Source organism: Aythya ferina (assembly GCF_964211825.1).
Source record: "Aythya ferina genome assembly, chromosome: 1".
In the NCBI taxonomy this organism is placed as follows: Eukaryota; Metazoa; Chordata; class Aves; order Anseriformes; family Anatidae; genus Aythya; species Aythya ferina.
In genome coordinates, this window is record NC_140296.1 from 162,772,474 (window position 1) to 162,799,180 (window position 26,707).

The 26,707-nt window shown below is 45.5% G+C and overlaps 5 protein-coding genes across 6 annotated transcripts; 4 read left to right on the plus strand and 1 right to left on the minus strand.

Moving 5' to 3' along the window:
- Positions 1 to 3,538: 3,538 nt before the first annotated feature.
- WBP11 (WW domain binding protein 11) lies at positions 3,539 to 14,551 on the plus strand. Of its 2 annotated transcripts, none has more exons than XM_084505944.1 (12): positions 3,539 to 3,672; positions 5,231 to 5,397; positions 6,221 to 6,252; positions 6,816 to 6,909; positions 7,282 to 7,478; positions 8,311 to 8,444; positions 9,022 to 9,221; positions 9,969 to 10,163; positions 10,825 to 10,926; positions 11,635 to 11,943; positions 12,556 to 12,738; positions 13,458 to 14,551. In XM_084505944.1, the coding sequence occupies exons 2-12, from the start codon at positions 5,334 to 5,336 to the stop codon at positions 13,889 to 13,891; spliced, it is 1,944 nt and encodes a 647-aa protein (XP_084362070.1). In that variant the 5' UTR covers positions 3,539 to 3,672; positions 5,231 to 5,333; the 3' UTR covers positions 13,892 to 14,551. The 2 variants fall into 2 exon arrangements, with proteins under 2 accessions (XP_084362070.1, XP_084362071.1); XM_084505945.1 differs by having other exon boundaries at positions 3,567 to 3,672; positions 5,297 to 5,397.
- A 3,702-nt stretch (positions 14,552 to 18,253) lies between these two features.
- On the plus strand, positions 18,254 to 20,622 carry LOC311429758 (histone H2A). Its single transcript, XM_084505958.1, has one exon. The coding sequence runs from the start codon at positions 18,292 to 18,294 to the stop codon at positions 18,679 to 18,681; it is 390 nt and encodes a 129-aa protein (XP_084362084.1). The 5' UTR covers positions 18,254 to 18,291; the 3' UTR covers positions 18,682 to 20,622.
- A 77-nt stretch (positions 20,623 to 20,699) lies between these two features.
- Positions 20,700 to 23,325, minus strand: LOC311429759 (histone H2B 1/2/3/4/6). Its single transcript, XM_084505959.1, has one exon. It carries the CDS (start codon positions 23,025 to 23,027, stop codon positions 22,647 to 22,649), a length of 381 nt encoding a protein of 126 aa, XP_084362085.1. The 5' UTR covers positions 23,028 to 23,325; the 3' UTR covers positions 20,700 to 22,646.
- Positions 20,737 to 21,458, plus strand: LOC311429762 (histone H1; the record flags this gene model as incomplete). The annotated part of the gene is made up of 1 exon (XM_084505962.1): positions 20,737 to 21,458. The coding sequence occupies one exon, from the start codon at positions 20,737 to 20,739 to the stop codon at positions 21,391 to 21,393; it is 657 nt and encodes a 218-aa protein (XP_084362088.1). The 3' UTR covers positions 21,394 to 21,458.
- A 2,843-nt stretch (positions 23,326 to 26,168) lies between the features above and the next one.
- LOC311429761 (histone H4) lies at positions 26,169 to 26,573 on the plus strand (the record flags this gene model as incomplete). The annotated part of the gene is made up of 1 exon (XM_084505961.1): positions 26,169 to 26,573. The coding sequence occupies one exon, from the start codon at positions 26,169 to 26,171 to the stop codon at positions 26,478 to 26,480; it is 312 nt and encodes a 103-aa protein (XP_084362087.1). The 3' UTR covers positions 26,481 to 26,573.
- Between the last annotated feature and the right edge of the window lie 134 nt (positions 26,574 to 26,707).

Below are 26,707 nucleotides of genomic sequence, written 5' to 3' on the forward strand. Positions count from 1 at the left end.
ACATCAAAGAAGCTCTCCATTCCATTGTCTTCTTAACTATTCCACCCTCCCCCCCCCCCAGCCAGCCTCCTACGATTCCCATTCTAAACCATTATCTTCCGACTCCTTTTTCTTTTGTGTTCATCTGCGAGGAAGCCACTAGATGGCAATGGGAATGCAGCTGCTGGCTCTCGAGCAGCTCTCACAGCCGCTAGGGACAAAGCCCAGAGCTCGGGAGCTTAGGGGGCTCAGAGGCCAGGGCTGGAATGAAAACCAGGGACCAGCACAAGCTGCAGACTGGGCGATGTGGCTCAGGAGAGGCAATTCAGAGGAGACAAAAAGCATTTCCTTACCTAGACACAATGTTTGTGGTGACATGGTGACCTGAAACAGCTAGTTTCTATAAGACGTGACTTCTCCTTGCTCCTGACCCACATGGCACTCAGTTTAGGGGTATTTGTTTAGAGGCGAGCGATCAGCAGAAGCAGCAATACTTTGAGTGCTGGAGAGGCAGGAGTTCCTGGTTCCTGCTCACTTTCTATGTGCAAATGTACATTCTAATTTAGGAAGAAAAAGCACAAGCTCGGTACGTGCCTGTGAGATTGCTGATCACTGCCGTAGGAGACTAGTGGAGCCAAATAAAAACCAATCTATTGCACTTTTCAGGCATTTTGAAAATAAATGCTAAGCAGTTTGGGGGAGGAAGGACATGGAATGAAGGTCATAAATCCACGCAATTTGTATTTACCTTTTGATAGATCTTTGTTTCTGGTGGTCTTAAAAGAAAGACATCTTCCCTGAAAAAGCAGGTGTTAAGGTGTTATGTCCATGAGATGTTGGAAGATGTTGGTGGTGCTGGAGGCCGATGGTCTGCAGCCTTTTCTGCTTATGAGGTAGGCCGGAATCCTGAGCGAGGTGGGGCAGGCACCCATGACCTCACAGAAGGGTGTGTATGGCACCTTCCAGCCCCATGAGGCAGTTTTGAGGTGAAAAAAAAAACACACACAAAACACTGATCTCCTTAAGACCTTCCCAAACTCTTTCCCCCAACTCCAGCAATAAGAAAATCATGGGATTTGCTTGTGTTACTGACAGTTCTGTTTTTCTTTTTACTTTGTTCTTGAACTCAGTGCAGCATGCATCCTGTTGTTTTGAACAAAAATTAGAATTAAAACTGTACTTTGTGCATATTCTAGATAAGAACAACTCCAACGAGGAAAAGAAACTGTAAAACAGGCAAAATGATTCTAAGTTGGTCCCAAACCTATGTAGGGAGATTGTTATAAACAAGAGCTGAGGAAAAGGCGGAGGTGCTCAATGCCTTCTTTACCTCAGTCTTTAGCGGCAATACCAGTTGTTCTCTGGATACCCAGTACCCTGAGCTGGTGGAAGGGGATGGGGAGCAGGATGTGGCCCTCACTATCCACGAAGAAATGGTTGGTGACCTGGTACGGCACTTGGATGTGCACAAGTCGATGGGGCCGGATGGGATCCACCCAAGGGTACTGAGAGAACTGGCAGAGGAGCTGGCCAAGCAGCTTACAATCATTTATCAGCAGTCCTGGCTACCGGGGGAGGTCCCAGTGGACTGGCGGCTAACAAACGTGACGCCCATCTACAAGAAGGGCCAGAGGACTGACCCGGTAAACTACAGGCCTGTCAGTTTGACCTCAGTACCAGGGAAGCTCATGGAGCAGATCCTCTTGAGAGTCATCACACAGCACTTGCAGGGCAAGCAGGCGATCAGGCCCAGTCAGCATGGGTTTATGAAAGGCAGGTCATGCCTGACGAACCTGATCTCCTTCTATGACAAAGTGATGCGCTGGGTGGATGAGGGAAAGGCTGTGGATGTGGTCTACCTTGACTTCAGCAAGGCTTTTGACACCGTCTCCCACAGCATTCTCCTGAAGAAACTGGCTGCTCTTGGCTTGGACTGGCGCACGCTTCATTGGTTTAGAAACTGGCTGGATAGCCGGGCCCAAAGAGTCGTGGTGAATGGAGTCAAATCCAGTTGGAGGCCAGTCACTAGTGGCGTCCCCCAGGGCTCGGTGCTGGGGCCGGTCCTCTTTGATATCTTCATTGATGATCTGGACGAGGGCATTGAGTGCACCCTCAGTAAGTTTGCAGATGACACCAAGTTAGGTGCGTGTGTTGATCTGCTCGAGGGTAGGAAGGCTCTGCAGGAGGATCTGGATAGGCTGCACCGATGGGCTGAGGTCAACTGCATGAAGTTTAACAAGGCCAAGTGCCGGGTCCTGCACCTGGGGTGCAATAACCCTAAGCAGAGCTACACGCTGGGAGAGGAATGGTTGAAGAGCTGCCAGGCAGAGAAGGACCTGGGAGTGATGGTGGACAGTCGGCTGAATATGAGCCAGCATTGTGCTCAGGTGGCCAAGAAGGCCAACAGCATCCTGGCTTGTATCAGAAGCAGTGTGACCAGCAGGGCTAGGGAGGTGACCGTCCCCCTGTACTCGGCTCTGGTGAAGCCGCACCTCGAGTACTGTGTTCAGTTTTGGGCCCCTCGCTACAAGAAGGACATCGAGGTGCTTGAGCAGGTCCAGAGAAGGGCGACGAAGCTGGTGAGGGGACTGGAGAACAAGTCCTACGAGGAGTGGCTGAGGGAGCTGGGCTTGTTCAGGCTGGAGAAGAGGAGGCTCAGGGGTGACCTTATCGCTCTTTACAGATACCTTAAAGGAGGCTGTAGCGAGGTGGGGGTTGGTCTGTTCTCCCACGTGCCTGGTGACAGGACGAGGGGGAATGGGCTTAAGTTGCGCCAGGGGAGTTTTAGGTTGGATTTTAGGAAGAACTTCTTTACCGAAAGGGTTGTTAGGCATTGGAACAGGCTGCCCAGGGAAGTGGTGGAGTCACCATCCCTGGAAGTCTTTAAAAGACGTTTAGATGTAGAGCTTAGGGATATGGTTTAGTGGGGACTGTTAGCGTTAGGTCAGAGGTTGGACTCGATGATCCAACCTAGATGGTCTCTTCTCAACCTGGTCTCTTCCAGCCTAGAAATTCTGTGATTCTGTGATTCTGTGAAAATTTGTACTGCAACAAATTCCTCCCAGTAGCAGGACAAACATAAAAGAGCAGCCCAAAGAGGCACAAGGGGCTCTGCTGCCTGCACGCATGGTGAGCACACACGGTGAGTCTGAGGTGCTGAGAGCTCTCAGGACTCTGGCCCTGGAAATGCTCCCGGTGTGATAGTCTGGTAACTTGGGTGCCGTGTGGCTTGCGGCTGCTGTCGGTGTCACCGTGCTGCAGTTCACAGCCTCGTGTTTTGCCTGCAACGATTCTTCATAAAGCTCCAAGTTCGCCCCCTCCCTATTACAGAACGGCACAAGGGCATCCTCCACGTATCTTTATTCTGGGAATTCACGGGGGCTCTGACAGGGGACTTCTGCCAGGAGATGCGCTGCGGGCACTGAGGCAGAGCAGGGAAACCCCCCCCCCAACGGCCGCCCCTAACAGCCGCCAGCCCCGCCCCTGCTCCGCCCAGCCCAACCATAGAGTCGCGGTACCATAGAGTCGCGGCGGGCGCGCTGCCGTCCCCATTAGCGGAGCGTGTTGCGACAGCCGTGCTTTACGGCGGCGCCCCGCTCCGTCCCGGTGCAAGATGGCGGCGGGGCCGCGGCGGCGGCGGGCAGCGCTGCGGGTGTAGGGGCCGCACCGGGGGGGAGCCGGGCCCGGCCCGGGGTGAGAGGAGCGGGACGGGGACGGGAACGGGCTGGGAGGGAGCGGGAGCGGGAGGGAGCGGGTTTCTTGCGCTGCTTTCCCTCGGGGGAGGAGGAGAGGCCTTCGTGCGCCTCATGGGAGGCTTCTGCCTCGCTCCCCAGCGGCCGAGAAACGGTAGATGGGGCTCCCTGGTTGCTTCCTGTCCCCTCCCGTCCTTTTTGTTTTGAAGCTCTTTGCTTTGTGCCCGATAAGGGTTTGGGATGGAGGTTTGAGGAGCTTTGTCGTTCCTCTTGAAATGTGAGGTGTCTGGGGAGCGTGGGGTGCAAATGGGAATCCTGGCTCTGGTTCCTATCGAAGGAAATAATAGTATCTGTAAAATCGCGAAATCATTATAAAATACACGTAGTCTGAGGAGCAGGAGGTACGCTACTGGTGTTCCCAAACCATGGGGTGCTTTAGATGCCAGCAGGCCAGCTATGAGAATAATTTGGTGATGTGAGGCATGAGCAGAGCTCTGTAGTTTTTTAGTGGACAAACATTGAATGTGGTCGCTTCCAGGAGCTTGCTAAGAAGCCTTTCCATGAGGTGTTAATGTGCTAAATGACGCTTCAGCTTATTTATTTATTTTTAAGAGGGTAGATACTTCAGCAATTTGTAGGTGGCATCTCCTGCATTTAGGAAAGAAAGATGTGTTTGGTGACTTGGGTGAGGCTGTAGGGAACTGTAGATTGTGCTTACAAAGTCTTTGTTTGGATGCTGCTGGTTTGCACGCAGGATGGCGACAAAACCTGCATCCCCTCAGCTCCTGGATCTTAGAGGTTGTTTCAGATTTTGGCGTGGAATCTGGGTGTGTTTGGTTGCTTTTTCTCTAAAGTGGTGGGTTGCAAGGGGTACCAAAAGGTACGAATTAAAGCTGTGAGAATTTCGTACCAAAAGGTACAAATTAAAGCTGTGAGAAAGGCAATGTGCCTGGCTGTAGTTTAACTGCTACTGAAGTTGTCTATAAGTTAAAGAACTTCTAAAGGTCTTCTAAAACATCTAAAGAAAGGAAATAACTCTCCTCAGAATAAACTTCTTTCTTTGGTCATTGTAATGCAGCTTGAAACAGTGCTGATGGAGGTAGCATAGGGGCAGGGGCGTGGCAGTGGTCTGTGAGGAGCAGAAAAAGGCAGGAATGTGTGCAGAGCACTCTGATGGATACGGTGGTTGCTGGGGAGAGATCAAGAGCAGCTTAGAAGCCTGAGGGAAGAAGGGAATTTGTGGGAAACAAATGCTTGAAATGGAGAGCTCTTATGGGAGTAAATGAAAAGCTAGAATAACTCTGATATGCAGAATGTGCTCCCCTGCCCCCTTCCATACCATAAGCAAGAAGGTTCTAAATTCAAGTCTGGAGCAAATGCCAAACTGACTAGTTTAAAGTAGGTACTTGGTTAAGTGGTTGTAAGTACATAGTTAAGAAGTGGCACTTAGTTAAAATAGGATGGTTTTGATGGGAATGTCTGAACTTCTGTAGGATTTGAAGATCTCACAGTATCTGAGTGTTTTCTCTTTTTTTTTTATCAACCTACTGCTGATACAGGGAGGAGGAGTAAGTGTACTCATACTGCTTGTGTGCAGGACCTGAAACTGAGGTTATCGTTTCCAGATCTTTTTCATTTTGAGACAGAAGAAAAACAGTCAAAATGGGGCGGAGATCCACGTCATCCACCAAGAGTGGGAAGTTCATGAATCCCACAGATCAGGCCCGTAAGTATGCGTAAAATCTAAGCAGAAGGGAATGGGGGTGATAAGGAGTAAATCTGTGTCTCTGGAAACAGATAAAAAGCTCAGTTTTGTCTGGTGTAAGAACTTCCTGAGAAGGCTGCTTGCTTGTGTGCTGTGGCTGCTCTGCAGTATTTTACTTTTGACTGCAGTTAGCAGTGCTCTGAGGTCTCTACTTAATTGTTGGCTAAGCTGCTTCTTGGGATGAAGTTTGTCTGAGGCTAGAACCTGAGGAACGTGTCAAATTTAGCAAATGCTGTGGTTACATGAGGGAGTTGTCCAACTCTGTCTTACCTTTTTGTGACATCCCAAATGGCATCAGTGCTAAACAGATACAGAAAACCCAGACTTCCACTGTGAATGCTTCATTTCAGATGGATGTTCCAAACCTACTTATTTTTAAAGTGCATCATTGCTCCTTGGCACTACATTTCAGTGGCAATCCTTTCATGCTTGCATGAATTGCTATGACTTGTGTTGTCTTTTATTCTTTTCTGTGTAAAACACCCCAGCTTCTGGACGTGTGGAGAAATGCTGTATTTCCTTCTCCTTCTGTATAACACACATAACATAGGCATCTATTTCTAGACTTGAAATCCATTTCATATATGAAATAGGAATGTATTTCACACTGTATTTTTCTATCAATGGGAATATGACCTTAAAAGTTGCATTTTTTTGTAAAATGAATGAACTCTTAGAAAAAAGCACTAGTCTTGTTGAAGGTAAAGTTGTTCATGGATTTGATTGTCTCAAGTTATTTTCTTTTCCTTTTTTTTTTCTTTTTTTTTTCTTCCACCCTCTCTAGGGAAGGAGGCCCGGAAGAGAGAACTAAAGAAGGTAAAGAGACCAGAAACATTTACTTGGTATTCCCTGTGCTATTCATTGTGTTTGTGATTGTAACGACACATGGCAGATGAACAGACCAGCTACGTGTCGATTGATTTTGTAAGATTTAGTTTGGAAAATACTGTCCGAGTAAGTGGTTTAAGAAAACACAGACGTCTGGGTTTGAGCAGCCATATCACGTCATCTGCTATGTTTTTGAACTTTTGGTGATTACAGCTTTCCACAGCATTGTTGTAAATACTTGGGAATTTAAAAACAAAAAACAACAAGAAAAAAAAAATCACAAAAACAACACAAACTTTTTTAGTTGTTAGCATGATTTATTATGTGTCTTAATTGGATTATAGAAGCATTTATAAGTAGTGAGGTAGTGGAATTAAAACTCATGTTTTTTTAAATATCTTTGCTGCTGACTTGTGCTGTGGTTAGTATTTGCAAAGCATTTTGAGGTGCCTTTTTTGCAGACTGGGAATATTGAGAGAGTAACTGGTACAAAGATTGTCTCTTTTTTCCTGTGACACTGTTGTGATTTCCTTGATCTTTGATTGTCTTAGAACAAAAAGCAACGAATGATGGTACGAGCAGCTGTACTGAAGATGAAAGATCCAAAGCAGATCATCCGGGACATGGAAAAATTGGATGAAATGGGTGAGTGAGAGGTACCAGGTGTTGGACTTAGGCAGTGGTTTATATAAACACAAAACATAGTTCAAGGGTTGACTGGGAGACTAAAATAGAACAATCTTGTTTTTTCCCGCTTTAGAGTGGGAAATTCTATGAATAATCAGGAATTGATTATGGTTTTAAGTAGATTTCTTCAAAGTGTGTTTTTGTCTTTTTGGGAAGATAGCTGACATAAGCACTGAGTAAAGGATATGGGAGTGACTTAGAGTCTCAAGACTGAGGAACTCATGAAAATAGGAACTGGAGATGTTTTACTTTGAAGTTGTTTCATTAGTTACAGTTGCAGAGTAGAGTAACTGTAGGAATTTCTGGTTTGTTTTTGCTGTCTTGGGTTAGAATTTAACCCGGTACAGCAGCCACAGCTTAATGAAAAAGTGCTAAAGGATAAACGCAAAAAGCTCCGTGAGACTTTTGAGCGTATCTTGCGGCTTTATGAGAAGGAGAATCCTGACATCTATAAAGAACTGCGCAAATTGGAAGTGGAGTATGAGCAGAAAAGATCACAACTCAGCCAGTATTTTGATGCTGTCAAGGTAATACTTGTGATACTTCAGGTTTGTAACTGTGGTAGTGTATACTTCAGTGTCTGCTCTTATGTGCAACAGTTAAAAAATGTGGGATCTTCATAAGAGACCATTGTATATATACCTTATTTGGGCCATATTAAGCACTTGTGTTTAATGGGCTGTATCTACAGTTCTAGCATTTCAGTGAAGACAGCATGAGGGATGTCAAGTCTGTATTTGTTTCTCATGTATTGATTTCATTTAACAATAAATTACAGGGAAAAGGGAAACTTAGGTTGCAAATCAGTATCAGAATCTGTTCTCTGTATCAAGAAGAGAGTTTGTGAGTGTGCAGTTGATACTTCTGTGAATTTCTGTTAAACCTGGTGCTGGAAATAGTGAGTATCTTTTGGCATTTGCTTAAAGAACTTTCTTTTAAATTCTTTCCAGCTGTATTGTAGAACATAATGTTGCACAACTGCAAGTATCTAAAGTTTTCTTTTCTTAGAACATGCAGTGCCTGTGATTTGTGCCTTCAAGATACTTCACAGATGTGGGCATACTTGTCTGCAGCCGCTTTGCTTTGAGGACAGAAGGTCTAAAGGGGGATGGAGATTTGACTGGGGTTTGCCTGAAAGACTGAAGCTTTTCATGCCTGCACCTCTTGTGTGGTTTTTGTATTGAAAACTTACTGTTGACTACTGCAAGGCAGCTTGCCCTCATAACAGACCTTTGGCAAGTGATAGCAGGTCCCTTGTGTTGCAGACCTCTGAAAGGTAACGAGGCTGTGTGGTAGCTTCTGTGGAAGTAACTTGTTCTCTCTCTCCCCCCACCCACCTCTGTTTTCTTTTTCCCTCAGAATGCTCAACATGTTGAAGTGGAAACTATCCCGTTACCAGATATGCCACATGCTCCCTCCAACATCCTCATACAGGACATTCCCCTTCCTGGGGCCCAGCCACCTTCTATCCTCAAGAAGACATCAGCCTATGGGTGAGGGAAAATAAGTGTTCCTGTTTTAGTGGGGAAGAGTTGGGTAGAAACAGAGGTAATACTAAGTAGCATAAACTGGGGATTCTGTGGGAGTGATTTTTTATTTTTTTTAGTGAAAGACCTTAATATTTCTCTACTGTTACAGTTTTTGTTTTAATTGGTTTATGAGTAGTATACTGTACCTTCTGGCACTTGTCTTTCGGTTTTTCAGTGAAACTGCTGCTTCGTTCTAGCATAAATACCTATGTGACAGTTTAAGAGGCATTTTTCTGTTTTGCTGGTGTATTCAGTTTAAGCTCGTAGTTTACTTGTGTATCTGGTTCTCATTCTAATACTATTTCATTCTCAATGTGTTGGTTAGTTCATTGTATTTCTGTGGTTGGATTCAATACTTGCTTTGTCATCTTTGGTTGCCTTCTAAGAAACTTTCTCTTTTTGTCTGATTTTAAGCAAAAAGGTTGTAAACTCCTTGGGGCACAACTGTACTTTTGAAACAGTCATGTTTCTTTATGGAAGTCTGCTGTGTAAACAACTTGTCTGTGTTTTTTCTGGTTTTAATTTCCTGTCTTCTTTCCAGACCACCAGTTCGATCCATTTCCATGCTTCCTCCTCCTGGTCTCGGTATTCCACGTTTACCTCCTGGCAGGAAGCCCCCTGGGCCTCCTCCGGGGCCACCCCCACCTCAAGTCTTACAGATGTATGGCCGTAAAGTGGGTTTTGCTTTAGAGATGGCTCCTCGAAGGCGAGAAGAAGAGATTTCTTACGGTTCTGAAACAGGTAAGGACTCTCCCATCTCTCTCTTAAAAGGTGTACTCTGGGCAATGTGGATGTTTATACTAGTTGAAGAATGTTGTGATTTGCAATTCTGAGATATTTTGGTATATTTCATAATATCTACGATTTAACAAAATTAGCTGTATTTTTAAATGCTGTGACTTGTAATTACAACTTCTCCATTACGTTGCATAGATTATTTTCCCATGTAGTCTTAACGAGGCTGAAACGTGTTTTTTTTTTTTTTTTTTTTTTTTAAAAAAAAAAGAGATAGTACGTATATCCTCAGAGAACTCTTCCTTTTTCTAAAAATGAAACCTGACAAACCAAACAAAAACCCCTCAAAAAAAGTAGTGAGGGAATACTTTGGCTAGGAGAACGTAGTTTCTCCTTTTTCATACAACTGCTGTATCTGCCATAGAAAACTGTGAATGGGTAGATTAGGCCTATTGCATGCCAGAAAGGATTGAATTATTTCAAAGGGGGGGAAATTGTTGGATACAAATGTACTAATGACTTCTAGATAAGAATTGCCTTTACTTGTTCACTGTGCAAATTAATCAGCTATTAATAAGGAATCTTAAAATAGACTTTCTAAAATACTCTTTTAGAGTGTGCTAAATAGTGAAGGATTGACAATATATTCACTTGGTTGCCAGGAAAATTTTCCGAACTGTGGACATAAATATTCTGTCTTTCCCACCAGTATATTTGGAGTTTATGCATTTCCTAATACTTTGCTTCCTGCAGGACAGCGAGGGCACGATGATGATATGTCTAGTACCAGCGAGGATGAAGGCTATCCTGAGGATATGGATCAAGACAAGCATGATGAGAGCAGTGATGACAGTGACAGCGATAGGTCAGATGCAGACAGTGAAGGTGAGGACTTCCTGCATCGTGATAATGACAAGGAGAGAGAAGGTGGAGAAGAAAAGAAATCAGGTATGATGGGAAGTTTGAGGTTGGGCTTTGAGTTGTCGGAAAAGAATATTTACTTAACAGAGTTTCTCTGTTTTCCTTGCAATGGGGTGGGGGGGAAGTAGTTGGCTTATCCGATTAACTCTGTTCTAACTGACTTAAATTCCAGCTGAAGAATCTTCCTGATAAAATGGATCAGAAGGAAACTATCTAGAAGTGAAGTGGAGAAGATGTGCAATGTACATCTCAGATTTAGCTGTTTATTAGCAGTTGAGTTAGCCTAGTGAGGGTGTAAGCTGTTTTATCACCTGAAGTATTGGGGAAAAAATACAAAAATTAAAAAAAAAAAAAAAAAAGCCTTAATATAAATATAATTGCTGTTCAGTGACTTAAATGTTACTTTGAGATAACCACGTTTTGTACTACTAGTGCTTCTGGATAATTTTTCTTGATTTTTTTTTTTTTTTTAAGGATCACAATTGTTAGAGAATATTAGGTTAGAAAAACTTAAGGCTAGGAAGACTACGCCTAACTCTTATGTGGGAGCATTGTTACATTAGCGTGATATATTATCCATACCTGGTAAAAGACTTCCATATGTCTGAAATATATTTGTGTATGTATTTTTGTTTTCTCTCCCCCCGGATTTTCACCCTGGTTTTTGTCTGTGCTTTGCTTTCCCCAGGTCATAGTGTACGGTTTGCGGACATGCCTGGGAAGTCACGGAAAAAGAAAAAGAACATGAAAGAACTGACTCCACTCCAGGCCATGATGTTACGTATGGCAGGTGGGTGGTATAGATAAAGTGGAGCTATACTGTTACATTTCTGGTTAAGGTTTCTCTTGTGAGCTTGCTTTATGCAATTTCTATTTTACATGTGTAAATGAATTACTGTCATAATGTAAGATCTTCTAAGATTGTCAGCTGTGAAGCTGTGATTAGTGTTTTTTTTAAGATTATTATTTTTAGTTTAGTAATGTACGTTTTTCACATTGAGTTGAAGTTAAAATAGCAACTTTTTATATATGTACTGGGATTTTCCCTTCTTTTCTAAATCTTTGCTTAATTTTTAATCAATTGGCCAAATGAAATATGAAGCTCTTAATGAAAAAAGGTGATACTGTGTTCAGCTTGTAATCTACAGGGGTTAAGACTATCTAGAATATAATTTTGCGGAAAGATATTAACCCGTGGAATTGAGATTGAGGTGTCTTTCTAGAAGAAGAAAAGCAGTATCTTTTAGGAGGGCTGCAGTTTCTTGCAAGTGGGAATTATGTCTGTTTAGGGGGCTAAATAAATGTTTTAAAATTAAAACAGAACAGATTTTTCTCTCTCCACCCTCTTTCCTTTTTGAACTATTCTGATCATAGGAAATAATTCCATGTTCCTTCTGCCCTCCCTGCCCTGCTCCAGACTCCCACAAACTTATCAAATAGCTGCAGTTCAAGTTTGTTAGCAGAAGCTTCAGCTTTTGTAAATACATCTCGTTTCCAGGTCAGGAAATTCCAGAAGAAGGGAGAGAAGTGGAGGAATATTCAGAAGAGGAGGAGGAGGAGGAAGACGACTCAGAGTCTGAGGAGACATCACAACAACAGCAGCAGCAACACAGTGAGGAAGCTCTTGCAGAGACTGGGTCTTCCGCTGCAACCTCAACGCAGCAGCAGCAACAGTCCTCCCAGTCTGTTGCTGCGAACCAGATACAGGCACCTCCTCTGCCTGGGCCACCTCCGCTAGGACCGCCTCCAGCTCCTCCACTGAGGCCCCCAGGACCACCCACTGGCCTTCCTCCTGGCCCTCCGCCAGGTGAATATTTGATCTGCTCTGAAGGCTGCAGGCTGTCAGTTGTACAGACATTGAATCAGTTTGGGAGGTTTAAGGCAGAGCATGTTGCACATGAAGTAGAGAAGCCCAGTGTGGTAATTGCTGAGGCCTGTGTGGTGTCTTCTATGGTCAGCGTATTGTTTTCTTCCCAATGTCTCTCCCACAGTTTGATTTCTGTTATTTCCTAGAGGGGGAACCTTAAACGTCAAAACAGCTACTTAGTCAGTAATTTTGCTCTATTCTACTTTTCAGGTCAGAAGCACAGTCAAATGCTTGACTGAAAACTTATTTCATTTCTAGCTCTTTAAATTCAGATAACCCTAACTGAGTAGCTGTTCCCAACTATTACTTCAATGCATGGAGAAGAGTCTTTCCCCACGTTAGAGAAGATGGATGCTTATATTTGACTATAACCAAGAAACTTTCACTCTACACCTCCTGCCTCTTTTTGAGACTTTCAGGTCTATTTAATCTGACAGCTGGTTGGTATTAGAACACCTTTCAAGCTTGTGTTGAGGATCGTTAGTGGTAGCTGATGGGATTGTTCTCTTACCCATGAACTAAGTTGCTCTTCTCTTGTATGTATGCTTTCAGGAGCTCCTCCTTTCCTGAGACCTCCTGGTTTACCAGGTCTGCGTGGGCCTTTACCTCGACTTCTACCACCAGGCCCCCCACCTGGGCGACCTCCTGGCCCTCCACCTGGCCCCCCGCCTGGTCTGCCCCCAGGCCCTCCTCCACGTGGGCCCCCTCCTCGCCTGCCACCTCCTGCCCCACCAGGTAAAGTACTCTGTTTGCTTCAGAGCCCAGTCTCTCCCTGCTTTATTTTCTCACTTTGCTTATAATCTTTGCTCTGGTGAACGAGCCAGTACATCTAATTGGTAGCAAGGCATTATTTAAAGTCTAAAAGAATGTTTCTCCAATTTCCCTTTGTTCCTGTACATGTGGCTAAAAGCACACCCGTAAGTTTTTCCAGGTTTGCACCTTAGGGTTGTATCTCTTTTGGTACAAATAATTCCATATATTCCATATTGCTGTGTGTAGCTTGGTAGCAAGATATGTCATTTAAAAAAAAAAAAAAAAAAAGGAATTTCAGAGTTTAAACTTATGTTCGTCTGTTTCTGAGTTGGAGATAGGGTGTGGTTTGTGTTTTTGTCGCTAGCCATGGGTTTGTGATGCTGCTTAAGTTCTAGTGGGATAAATTATCAAAAACTTAATTTTCAGGTTACTTTAAAATTTGAAAGAGCAATACATGGGATCCTGTAGTTTTCAAAGTCAGTGGGGCACTTTTCTTGTCCTGATTCTTCTTCCTTCTACCTTCTTGGTGGGAGCTAGCAATTGGTGCATGGTTAAGTATTTCCCCTCCCTCCTTGTCTAAAGAGAGCACTACTCTGTTTGGTTGACGTTCCTTGGCTTTCAGAGCCTTTGCATTTTATTTGTACAGAGGTTTTAGAATTCCCAGGTTTGGAGCCATCTTATGCTTTCTCTTTGTCTTACAGGTATTCCTCCTCCTCGCCCAGGCATGTTACGGCCACCTCTGGTGCCTCCATTAGGACCTGCTCCACCTGGGCTCTTCCCCCCAGCTCCCATCCCAAATCCCGGGGTGCTGAGTGCCCCACCCAGCTTGATTCAGCGCCCCAAGGCGGATGACACCAGTGCAGCCACCATCGAGAAGAAGGCTACGGCTACTATCAGTGCAAAGCCACAGATCACTAACCCCAAGGCAGAAATCACTCGCTTCGTGCCCACTGCCTTGCGAGTGCGCCGGGAGAATAAAGGGGCTCTGGCTGCCTCCCAGAGAAAACAGGATGATGAGCCTGCTCTGCCATTAACCAAAGCTGCCCCTAAGGCTGGATCGTCTGCCCCTATCTCTGTACAGACAAAGGATGATGTGTATGAAGCTTTCATGAAGGAAATGGAAGGTCTCCTGTGACCTGTCCCAGTCAGCTTTCCTGCCCTCTGAACACAGATGTGACCACCACGGAGGAAGAAGGAAAGGTCCTTCTGCAAGCAACGAAAGGGCTCGCATGACAGGGAACAGTTCCCTACCCACAGGTCAACTTGCCCAGTGTGCTCTGAATAGAGACCGCTGCAGATGAGGTGTGGCTAGGCACCTCCTCTCAGAGCTAGCATGTCTACTTGGTGGAAGGAAATCACAGTCAGTAAGGCGATGCTGCTTCCCTTGAGCCCTCCCCCTTCCTTAGAGGGAGGGAGTGGTACTCTGGGGAGGGGGGCGTGGGAGTGGGAGGCACCTCTGCTCTGCCTGAGTCCTTTCACGTCCTGAATGCGCTGGTGAGGGTAGTGGAACCAATTTTTAAGGAGCCAGAAAAGTGTTAGCAGCATTTCATACACACATGGTTGTCCAATTTTTATTTTCTGTACTGTTCTTTTCTGTAAATATTTTATAGTCCTGTTTTTTTAGTTGCAGTGAGATCGATCAATCATCTTCTGGGGTAGTCAGGGAGGTAATTTGCGTATACTGTACACTGGAATTTTGCACCCTGTCCCCTCTACAGTCCTCTTGATGGCTTTCATCGGCAGGGGAAACTTCATTTTGTCTTGTGAAAGACAATAAATGTTCAGTGTATCAAAATACTGGCTTTCTTGTGATATGTATAAATATAGCATACAGATGGAAGGGGAGGAGGTTCTTCACTGGCCTTGGGGTACAATACCAGCATTCTGAACCTCAGGAAGAGCAATAGCTACATTATAAATAATATATACAATTAGGCTTCTACCATCTACCAACAAAGGCCATAAGAAATGGTTTAGAAGTTTTTGAGTATATCAGGACTCACCGTAAAAAAAAAAAAAAAAAAAAAGTTAAGTCTAATGCTAGTAATTATAAAAGTTTATTTTATGTATTTGAAAGGCTAACCTGATATCAAATGTCAGATACCCACTGCATGTGTCCTGGACAGAATACTTTAAATAAAAATTAGTAAACAAGTCTAAGAGCTTGACAGATGATTTAACTTTTGTAAAATCTCTGGTTCCAAGTTCATGAAGTTGTTTATATAGCTGCAGGTCTTTTTTTTTTAAGGGCATTTTCATTTTCCATCTTATTTTTTTTTCTGATTTTGATTGAAATGTTTCTCTTGTTTCATTATTTATGCTGACAGACAATATTCTAATAAGCCTTACCACATGCAAGAAGCAAATATTTGCAGTCTATTTCAAATGAGAATAAAATATTGTGGGATCTTGTAGACAAAACTACCTACAAGACATTGTAAAAAAAAAAAAAAAAAAAAAAAAAAAGACCGGTGGAATAAGTTTGTGTGGGCAATAAGTCTTTCCCAAATGAATTTTGTCTGGAACACTGAATTTGAGTACAAGATTAGTGATTAACTATGTAGGTGTCTTTATCCTGCTTTTAAAACAACAACTACAAAGAGTTACTGTTAAAAGTAGCATATCCCATAAGAGAGATTGGTAGAACTTTGTTGTCCTTGTTGAAGGTCTTGTGGGTGTCTTTAGTGCCTTACGAATGAGTTCTCTAAGAACATATCAATTTCTAGGTGAATATATCCAGACACTGGTGATTCTTAGATTTCAATACAGTTTATAATAATTTTAGGCTGCCAGACTACCAGGTAGCTCAAACAATACCTTTTGTTGGTTATAAGTCCCACATTCAGTGTTTTGAGGTTAAATCCATTTTAAGGAGACAAAATGATTAATGACCCAAACTCGCACTTTGATTTTATTTTCATGATTTCTGGATACAAGCAATCTTTTTTTACAACAGATTGCTTCCTGGTTCAGAAGTTAATTACAGTTGTGTCAACAGCATCTTAAATATTAGTGGAAAAGACTTATGGGATATAATCTGTTTAGTTTATTTTAAATATTTGTGGTTTTGTTTTTATTCTTTAGAATGAAATATGTGAATGATGATTTGGGGAAGGGAGGGGTTGGGTTATCGCTGTGGTACTTCTGACCTTGGTCTTGATAATATGGTCAGACATCCAGCCCAGGAAAGAGCCTGAGAAGAGGAATTTGTTCTGGGGTAAGGACCTTTGTCCCTGCCATTCAAGATCCAGAAAATCTCCCTAGCAGGCCTGTGATTACATCACTTGCCTGCTGGAGTCATTTGATTCATTCCATTCCTTCACTTAAATCTGATTTATTATTTTATTTTTAACCTTTTTGTTTAGGGGTTCTATTTGCCTTATTCTCACATAGGTGAACCAACTTTTTTCTTCTGTTGGAACAGCGAACATCTGCCTGAGCCGTAACTATCCTCTTCAGACATGGAAAAGGATTCACCAAATGTATAAGCGGGCTCAAAAGAGAAATTTCATGCACAAGGAGTGTGCATAATGTCAGAAACAAAGCTTCTTTTCCCCTGCCTTCAACCTGGGCAGGGCAAGGAGGGAGGTAGGTTCCTACAACTGCTAGATCTCTCAAATGCCATGGGGAGGGAAAAAAATACAGGTAGGGGTGAGATAGGGGGAGGGTGCTCCTGGATGGGCTCTGAGTCCAGGCAGAAGAGCTGGATTTGACTATACAAATTCTCCAGGAAACAATTTTTATTTTCTGGGAAGAGTCCAAGGTGGTGCCTACCTCCTCTTGTGTAGTGCTTGTTCACAAGGCTTCTCGCATTGTTCTGTGGTTTTGGATAAGCTGCAAACACACATGGCTGGGACTGTGCATGTAGAAACTGGTTCATACTTCATCTGAAGGACCTGATCTCTGGCTTGTCTTCAGCTAAATTAACATGGGGGATTTTTTTCCCCTTGCCTTTAGCACAGTTCTAAGTGGAAAGAGCACAAACAGACAAATTCTTTGTTGTTTTTATCAAAGCAGTGGGTTCCGGGGGTGCTCGTGCTTCAATCCATTTGCTCCTGTAACTGTCTCATACTTCAATCACTCAAGTGATAGGCTTATGGCAGGAAGGTCAGATCCAGCACTGAGGATTGCTGCCAACCTTTTCTCTTCCAGTTGCAGTGAAAGCACTCAGAAATGGTTGTGAAATAGTTTCATTTCTAAACTGGCAATACTCACAGCATCTAGATTATTTTTTCCCTTTATCTGTGTACGTTGTCTTTAGCTTCTGGCAATGACAGATCAATAAAATTTGCTTTGGCAAAGCATTCACATCCATTGAATTACACAGGTGTGTTTTTTATTTTTTTAAGGTGTATCATGGATGGCCTGGTGGGTGTGGGGTCTCTGATTTTCCCTGTAATACCACAGTGATAGTATCCAGGGTGAGCAGAGTAGTCTGGTATCCACACTGTTCACTTCATCATAATTTTGTGATATGCATCTCAGATTCTATGATATGAATTACAAAGAAGAGTGATGGGTCAGAGCATAACAGCATCAAGGAATGAAGGTGGGAACAACAACCAGGCAGAACTGGAATTTATTTAAAGGAGAGAGCAGAACTCGGGCTGTGGGGAAAATGGAGGAGGAGCCTACCAAGCACTATGGGATAGGAGAAGGATGTGGCTAATTCCAGCGTGCAGGCTTCTTTGTTGGTTTAGACAATGATAGTGCGTGCACTTGCTAGAAATATATAGAAGAAAGAGAAAAAGATAGCTGGAAATAGAAAACATAAGTAATTAGAACAATGAAAGAGGAAAAATGTATATGAACCTGTCCATAAATGAGAGCAGATCACAATACAGGCATCTTGAATGTTGATGAAGTTGTTTATGTGTGCAGTTGAGATGTTTTCCAGTCTGAGTAAAGCATTGCAGACTGACCTCTAATGCTCTGCAGAACAGACTTACACCCAATATTTCCCTTTGATTAGAGTTATAGGTGAGTGCTCAGAGAATTTTCCTTTGTTTCATGCTCCTGTCTCATTTCCGCACATATCGGTAGTGTGGGGTTGCAAATGTGGTTTGTAAATTAAAACTTAACAAAGAAAGGAACGACAACGACCATGATGCTGTAGCAGCATTTGTAAACACAGGGGCATTTCTAAACGACTGCGGCCTTAGCACAGGTTCCCCTTGCTCCTGGGAGGCAGCTGCACGCCTCCGGTCTCCTCGTCATGGGATGCCCGGGCTGGGGCACGGCCGGGGCCCGGGGCCCGCCGCCAGCGGGGGCGAGGCACGATCGGGGCCCGCCCCGGGAGCGCCCCCGCGGAAGCGCCGCTGGAGGGCGGGGGCAGCGCGCGGGATGGGCCGGGGCCCGCTCCCCATTGGGTGGATTTGGATCCGCAGCGCCATTGGTCGGAGCGAGCGAGAGCGCGGTGCAGCCAATCGAAAGGCGAGCCGGGCCGCGCGGGGAGGCTATAAAAGGGGCCGGGCGGGGGGCGTAGCGACGCGTGTTGTACGTCAGCTTGGGTGGCGCAGGGACAGTGTCGGAACCATGTCAGGCCGAGGGAAGCAGGGCGGGAAGGCGCGGGCCAAGGCCAAGTCGCGCTCGTCGCGGGCCGGGCTGCAGTTCCCCGTGGGCCGCGTGCACCGGCTGCTGCGCAAGGGCAACTACGCGGAGCGGGTGGGCGCCGGCGCCCCGGTGTACCTGGCGGCCGTGCTGGAGTACCTGACGGCCGAGATTCTGGAGCTGGCGGGCAACGCGGCCCGCGACAACAAGAAGACGCGCATCATCCCCCGCCACCTGCAGCTGGCCATCCGCAACGACGAGGAGCTCAACAAGCTGCTGGGCAAGGTCACCATCGCGCAGGGCGGGGTGCTGCCCAACATCCAGGCCGTGCTGCTGCCCAAGAAGACCGACAGCCACAAGGCTAAAAGCAAGTAAAAACCCGGGGACTGTTCCCACCTCAAAAGCAACACAAAGGCTCTTTTTAGAGCCACCCACATCCTCGTAAAAGGAGCTGTAGATCCTGAGCAAAAAAAAAACAAAAACATTTGCGTGGTCTTTGCTGTTGAAAGGCAGCACAGTATTGATGTGCTCTACACACCGGAGTAAAAAACTCCATCTGATAAAATAACTTAATTGCCCATATATATATAGTAGGAAAAAAGAAATGATTCCATATCAAAGGAGTCATTTTATTATAGAACAGGTGATAAACATAAGCGGAATGTTACTACAACAAAAAAGCTTCATCCAGCAAGTCTCCTTTTTCAGTTCAATCCTATGTCAGGTTGAGCTAATTCACTGATGTCAGTCAAAAAAAAAAAAAAAAAAGAAAAAAAAAGTCTGTCAGCCTGTCCCTAACCCCCTCCAAACTACTTACGGATTTAGAGACTTTGTCATTTTTCCCTAACAATAGGCATTCAGAATTATTAATTTTTAATGCAGATTTCTCATTGCTATGTGAGCTACCATGTCCATTTTCTGTCTGAAATCTGAATGAGAACAATTTAAAATCATTGGGAGGCACTTTGAGGTTAAAAGGACTGTTGCCAACTTTGATTTTGCCTAATACAAAGCGCTGAACATTACAATAAAGATATTGAAACAAACAAAAATCACTGGGCATGGGTCAATAAACACATTTTAATATTTTTCCATTTGAAAACATAAGAAATTATGTGAATCAAAGTGATGCTAAATTTTAGCACCACTGACAGTTACAACAGCAGCAAGAGGTAAAGAACAGCTTATGGGTAGTCTTTGGAAAAACAAAGGGCTGTGGACAATAATGAAAAGAGCATGGGGAATTAAAACAAGCATCTTCTGATAATAAGAAACAAAACGTGTTTATTTTATGGTCTTGATAAAGTGTATGTGAAGACTTTCCCCTCTTGCTAGCAGTCACTCGCTTTAGAACAACAGATGCATCAATTAGATGTTATTAATATGACTTCCAATGTAGGAATCAGTCACTGTATAGTAAAAAATGTAATATTTAGCTATCTGTTGTGGAAGGAGAGGTGTAAAGAACGACTTGAGAAAGTTTTACAGTTTAGAAGAATGGAAAATCATCTGCAGCGCTGTTTCCCTAAATAATGATGACTCAGATTTTCACCAATCAAACTGGATCAAAATAAAAACAATACCGAATTATAAATTGTCAGGGTATGAGTTATAATTGTTAATAACAACAGGCTGTTCGAAATTTTGATGCCACGTACTTTATTAAGAATAAATATTTCTGTAAAGCAGCAATAGGGAACCATGTCTGCATTGTGCACACAGAGCAACACAGTACAAGCTGCAATGCTATAAAAAGTCATCTCCTTCTGGGGCAGAAAAAGTCCTTTAAGAGACTTTAATCTGCTTCTCGCCTCGTTGCATGATGCACTAATTTAATTTATTTTAATTATTTTTAAAGGGGTAAAGGATTTTGGACAAAGAAGCTAATTTCTAATCCATATTCAGTGCTCAAGATGAGCCTGTGTTACTTCCTCCTCTTTGAAATCAATTTGCGATGAAAATATCGATTCAAATCCCTAGTTTTCTGTTCAGATTAAGAGAAGACCCTTTAAAGAATAATAATTAATTACTTTGGAAATTTAGGTGCCCACGACGTAGATTTTATTTGGAAGGAAAAACAAAAGTTTCTGTCTCCCGAGGTCTGTCCAGGTCCAGGACTCAGGGTTTATCGGCTCTTTTTTAACTCACCCTTTGCCTCTTCGAAGGGAAACTTTGCCCAGGGGATCAACAGTCTTTCTTTTCCACGCCGCTGCGAGCTGGGGCGATTCGGTGGCAGAAATTCTCGAAAAAACACGCTTTTTTGACTCCTAAGAAACACAAAATGAGCGGGGAGAAGGGACCTTTCTGCCGTGCAGCGGGGCGGGCTCTGCAACGCACCAATCACCGCGCGGCTCCTCTCTATAAATACGAGGCCACCGACTTGCTCCAGGCCCAGTGGTTTCCCCTGATTCGTGGACGACGGCTGCCACCATGTCGGAGACCGCGCCTGTTGCCGCTCCCGCTGTCTCCGCTCCCGGGGCGAAAGCGGCCGCCAAGAAGCCGAAGAAGGCGGCGGGCGGTTCCAAGGCGCGCAAGCCCGCGGGCCCCAGCGTCACCGAGCTGATCACCAAGGCCGTGGCCGCCTCCAAGGAGCGCAAGGGGCTCTCCCTCGCCGCGCTCAAGAAGGCGCTGGCCGCCGGCGGCTACGACGTGGAGAAGAACAACAGCCGCATCAAGCTGGGGCTCAAGAGCCTCGTCGGCAAGGGCACCCTGGTGCAGACCAAGGGCACGGGCGCCTCCGGGTCTTTCAAGCTGAACAAGAAACCAGGTGAGACGAAAGAGAAGGCAACTAAGAAGAAGCCAGCGGCCAAGCCCAAGAAGCCGGCGGCCAAGAAGCCTGCCAGCGCTGCCAAAAAGCCCAAGAAGGCGGCGGCAGTCAAGAAAAGCCCCAAGAAAGCCAAGAAGCCGGCGGCTGCTGCCACTAAGAAGGCAGCCAAGAGCCCCAAGAAGGCTGCCAAGGCTGGCCGCCCCAAAAAGGCAGCAAAGAGCCCGGCCAAGGCAAAGGCGGTGAAGCCCAAAGCTGCCAAGCCCAAGGCAGCTAAGCCTAAGGCGGCCAAAGCCAAGAAGGCAGCGCCCAAAAAGAAGTAAAACGACTGAGAAGAAATTAGTCTACTCATTTAAATAAACCCAAAGGCTCTTTTAAGAGCCACCCACTTATTCCCAGAAAGAGCTGGAGCGCTACGCTAGTCGCAGCGGCAGAAATCTTTCCAGGGCACGGATTGAGGCGCATCGGCTCCAACCTGCACGGCCGATAAGGGCTCCCTCAGAGAGGAAGCGATTCCTGACGTCTAATTCGGGAGCCCCGCGACAGCAGCGCCGCAGCCGCGGCCCCGCCTCCCTCCCCGCCCCGCCCCGATGGGCGCAGCCGGAGCGCGGCAGCCGCGGGTCCCCCCGGGCGGGGCGCGGCGCGGCCCTTCCCGGGCAGCCCGGGGGAGTTCGAAAGTCCCGCGCTGGGGCGGGATTGGCCCCGCCTGGTCCTGCCCCCCGCCGGCCCCGCCCCGAGCCCCCCCTCCGCGGAGGAGCCGCGGCCCCGCCCCCTGGGGGGAACCCCGGCCGCGTCGCACCGGGGGCGGGCAATGGGGGGTGCGCCACCCCCAGCGCTCCTCGCCCCGTGCGCCCCCGCCTGCCCCCAGCTCTCCCCGAGAACTTTATCCTACAGCGAGCCAGCTGCAGCGCGAGATCGGGCGGTGTCGGTGGTAAAACGAGGGTGATGAAGAATTCCTCCCCCTGTCTAATGGGCTAAGCACAACACCATTAGATAGTAATGAGGGGAGGGGAAACTGAGGAGGGCACGCTGTGACATATGGAGCGAAAAGGAACGGCTGGAAAACCTGTTTCAGTATGTGCTTCCCACACTATTGTTTGTGACTGAAGTAGGTAAAAAATAGGACTTTTCTTTTATGGGTGAACATTTGTAGAGTACATAAAGCAAACTGCAGCATCAACTAGGACTTAATTGCAGTAACACTTAGAAGTACAAATCCTTAGAAATTAGAACAATTATCACAGCAATGTAGATGAAGAAGTACTTACCGTCCCCAACAACTGAGTTTGAATAGCTAGCAAAAACTGCATCAGAACTTGCCCAAATCAATAGCATACAACTGCTTCAGCCTATCAAATGTTATTCAGTACGTCTAGTAGCTTAATTCTTGCCTATATTCACAACTTTTCTCTCTTGAAAATGAAATGCCATGATTAATGAAACCTGCCATAAGAAATTAAGTACTTCTACAGCTAATCGCACACCTCCTACAGAAATCAGCAATACAGCCCTTTTACTTGAGCAAGTTGGTGGCTCTGAAAAGAGCCTTTGGGTTAAAAGCAGGATCCGCGGCGCTCTACTTGGAGCTGGTGTACTTGGTGACCGCCTTGGTGCCCTCGGACACGGCGTGCTTGGCCAGCTCGCCGGGCAGCAGCAGCCGCACGGCCGTCTGGATCTCCCGCGACGTGATGGTCGAGCGCTTGTTGTAGTGCGCCAGGCGCGACGCCTCGCCGGCGATGCGCTCGAAGATGTCGTTCACGAAGGAGTTCATGATGCCCATGGCCTTGGACGAGATGCCCGTGTCGGGGTGCACCTGCTTCAGCACCTTGTACACGTAGATCGAGTAGCTCTCCTTGCGGCTCTTCTTGCGCTTCTTGTCACCCTTCTTCTGCGTCTTGGTGACGGCTTTCTTGGAGCCCTTCTTGGGGGCGGGCGCAGACTTGGCCGGCTCAGGCATTGCGAACGTTCCCCTGTCCCTACACGGCCCAGAGTGTCGGCCGAGGCGATTTCTCTCCTATTTATAGGGACCCTATGCAAATCACTGGCTCCAGCTTTCAGCGCCTCCATTGGATAACGAAGCCTGTGACGTCTCGCCTCGTACCGACGTCTTTGTAATTGGTCCATGGCAAATCCCATGCTGCTATTGGTTAATGATTCAAATCCCTTCAACCAATCACGGTCAGCTCTTTCAATCCCATCGTTCTACGGCAGAGCTCGTCCTCCGTTGCCTGGAAGCGCGCCGCCTGGGGGGACGGCCGGGAACAGCCCCCAGCCGCCCCCAGGGGTCGGTCTGTGCATAGAGAAAGCGTGGTTATCGGTTATCTCCAGGAAAAATAAAATAAAATAAAATAAAATAAAATAAAATAAAATAAAATAAAATAAAATAAAATAAAATAAAATAAAATAAAATAAAATAAAATAAAATAAAATAAAATAAAATAAAATAAAATAAAATAAAATATCTGCAAGGCTACTTTTTTCCCCCCCCTTCTTCTTCAAAAAGAAGTATATCTGAAAATATCATTAATAATCTGCATTTGTAACAAGCGTAAATTAAATACAACCAAAAAGGTATAAAGGCTCTGGAATAATATTCATTGTTAGTAATGTTTGAAAGGTGGGGCCCTCACATCATGGTTCATATTTCAGAACGTTAAATGAGATTAAAGCCCTGATTTAATTTGTAATTGAAAGAACGTGGACTTTTTTTTTTTTTTTAATCGTAATAAATGTTAGAATAATTTGTTTCAAAACCGAAGATATTCCTAGTAATAAAATTGAAACCTGGATTTAAGATTAAGCTTTAAACTCATCGTGAATCAGAAATTCAGCTGCTTTCTTGTTGAGTTGACTTCACTGCCCGAGAGGAAAATAAAGTTGTTTAAACAGACTGAAATTATTCTATGATGTTAAGATTCCCGATTTGATGATATTTGTGCATTATGATAGAGAAATTGTTATGTTTTATAGCAGTACTCTATATATTCAGAAAAGGAGTATTTATGATTTTTAGAATTAAAGTATCACATAGCGACATTATAAATTAAAATTTTAATTAATTCATGAGTAAATTAGTGTTATAAACCACTTTTAAAGAAATTAAGTTATTTTTTTGGTTGGATGGAACTAGGGCTACATAGCCTGATACATAAAAATAATACAATATATATATTCTTTTTGGAACCTTTAAGGGCCATTCAAAGCTTAGATTTCTTGGTATCAGACAAATTGATTTATAGACCTATAAAAGAGACCTGTCTGGCATAGCTAAATGCAGATTAAAAAGGATTAGACTGCTAAAGTCATAACAAATCTAATCTTTCAAGGTTTGTCAGAATAGTGGGAAATATTCTGATGCAGCAATACAACATTCTGTACACCTTACCAGGGTGTTACTGATTTTGCATTTTGCCTTTTACCCTGCTGTACAATATTCTGGATGCACAAAGATTTCCATCCTATGTCCAAAGTAGTGTTGTCTGAAGAGAGGGACCCAGGATGCCAGGGGGTTTGCTGTGCTGAACTTCTAAGCAAGGTGAGAAGCTTCACTCAGTTTCTGTGATGCTCAGACTCTCCGATTTAACACCCATTCCCCCCACCCATGAACTCCCCTCATAAGGAACAAGTGGGCATAAAAATGGTTTGAAAACTACTGAGAACACATTTGTCTAGTAATGGCAGTTCTCTTGTGAACATCTGCAGTGTTCAGATGTCCAGAAGTCCAGACCTCAATGTACCAGTCTGGGGCAGTGTAGCCCTAAGATCTCTGGTTTTGTCTCCACAATACATTTTGTTACAATGCTCTGAAAGAGAAAATTTAGTGTAACATTTCATAAACATTCCATATAACTTCAAAAGGACGCAGCATACCTTAGAACCACATTTAAGAAGTCTATTTTAAAGGATATCGATACTTATGACAGTTATTTTAGATGTTCAGACTGAAATATTAAACGTGTTATATTTTGTATACATTGTCATCTATAGCTGCAAGTTTTCTATTTTTATTAGCTGTTGACTGTCACTATTGTCTAAAGACCTTATAGCTATTTAAAGATGAGAAAATTTCTAGAATATTTCTAGAGCATTTCTGTACTGAAAAAGACATAAAATGACAGAAAAAGACAAAGAGGGAGGGAGAATTTATTCTCCATTTTCTGTGTTGAATAACATGTGAACACTTTAGTTTTCTAAAAATGATTATAATGCAAATCATTAAAATCATGTACTCTTCCCTGTCAGTGCAGTTGCATAACTGCAGTTAGAAAAGATACTGTGCTTTCTGTTCAGAAAGTACAAACATGAAGAAAAAAGCAAAGGGAACACTTGGCAGTATTATGTGTCGACAGTGTGTAGCTATCGATTTGGAAAGAGTATGAACATGAAAGTGAGCAAAGAGTGACACGTTCTTAAAAGATTTCGAAGCAATGTACATATTTCCATGGGTACATTAACTTCAAACACAAACCTGTTCCTTCACCAGCCCCACAGTCCCATAAAAGCAAACAAGCGCCGTGTTTCATCATACAGAGATGTGGCAAATAAAAGCAAACAACTCTCCGACACACAGGCACACGAGAACGCGAACGCACCCCCGAAACGAAACGTAAGAAGAGGCGACTCTCCCTAGCAAAGGATGAGGTTTCAACCCGAGAGCGCGGGCGCAGCTGCCCCCGGTCCGGGCCCTTTGTGTGAGCGCCGCGAAATGGCGGCGGGGCGCGGGCGGGGAGCGGCGCCGCCATTGGCTGGGATTTGGTGCAGGGCCGCGGCCGCGGGGCCCGGGTCCCCCAGCGGCTGCGGGGAAGGCGAGGCGGGCGCCGGGAGAACGGGCCGGGCCGAGAGGCGGACGGGTCCCGGTCCCCGCCGTGCCCGGGCCGGGCCGAGCTGAGCCGAGGCAGCAGCGGCGGGGCCGTCGCCTCCCGGGGCCGCCCCGCGGCGCCCGCCCCCTCTCGGAGGCGCCCCGGGGCGGAGGCGCGGAGGAGAGCCCGCCCCTGCCCTGCCCCGCCGCAGTCCTCAACCAGGTCGGACCGCCGGCAATATAGGGGAGCGCGGGCGGCTGTTCCCGCCACTCGCTGTTGGGGCAGAGCGCGGCGGCACCATGTCCGGCAGAGGCAAGGGCGGGAAGGGGCTCGGCAAGGGGGGCGCCAAGCGGCACCGCAAGGTGCTGCGCGACAACATCCAGGGCATCACCAAGCCGGCCATCCGGCGCCTGGCGCGGCGCGGCGGCGTCAAGCGCATCTCGGGGCTCATCTACGAGGAGACGCGCGGCGTGCTCAAGGTCTTCCTGGAGAACGTGATCCGCGACGCCGTCACCTACACCGAGCACGCCAAGCGCAAGACGGTCACGGCCATGGACGTGGTCTACGCCCTCAAGCGCCAGGGACGCACCCTCTACGGCTTCGGCGGCTAAACTCGTCGTAGGTTAGGACTCGCTTTTACCAAACACAAAGGCTCTTTTCAGAGCCACCCAAGCTTTCAAGAGAAGGGCGTTAATCACTGCTCACACGCGTATTGCTCGTAGTGTCGTGATGTACTTCACTGGGGAAAAAAAAGAAGGCGGCTGGGTTCTCCCGCCTTGGTCCGGGATCGTCTCCCCCCCACCAACACCCCGGTCTTTCTCTCTCCTTCCTTCTAAGC

Excerpts from the sequence above, each read along its gene's own strand:
- WBP11 (XM_084505944.1), top strand. The coding sequence starts at position 5,334 with ATGGGGCGGAGATCCACGTCATCCACCAAGAGTGGGAAGTTCATGAAT. Across the intron at positions 6,253-6,815 it reads GGAAGAGAGAACTAAAGAAG|AACAAAAAGCAACGAATGAT; the intron begins GTAAAGAGACCA and ends TGATTGTCTTAG. Across the intron at positions 12,739-13,457 it reads GCCACCTCCTGCCCCACCAG|GTATTCCTCCTCCTCGCCCA; the intron begins GTAAAGTACTCT and ends TTTGTCTTACAG.
- LOC311429758 (XM_084505958.1), top strand. The coding sequence starts at position 18,292 with ATGTCAGGCCGAGGGAAGCAGGGCGGGAAGGCGCGGGCCAAGGCCAAG.
- LOC311429759 (XM_084505959.1), bottom strand. The coding sequence starts at position 23,027 with ATGCCTGAGCCGGCCAAGTCTGCGCCCGCCCCCAAGAAGGGCTCCAAG.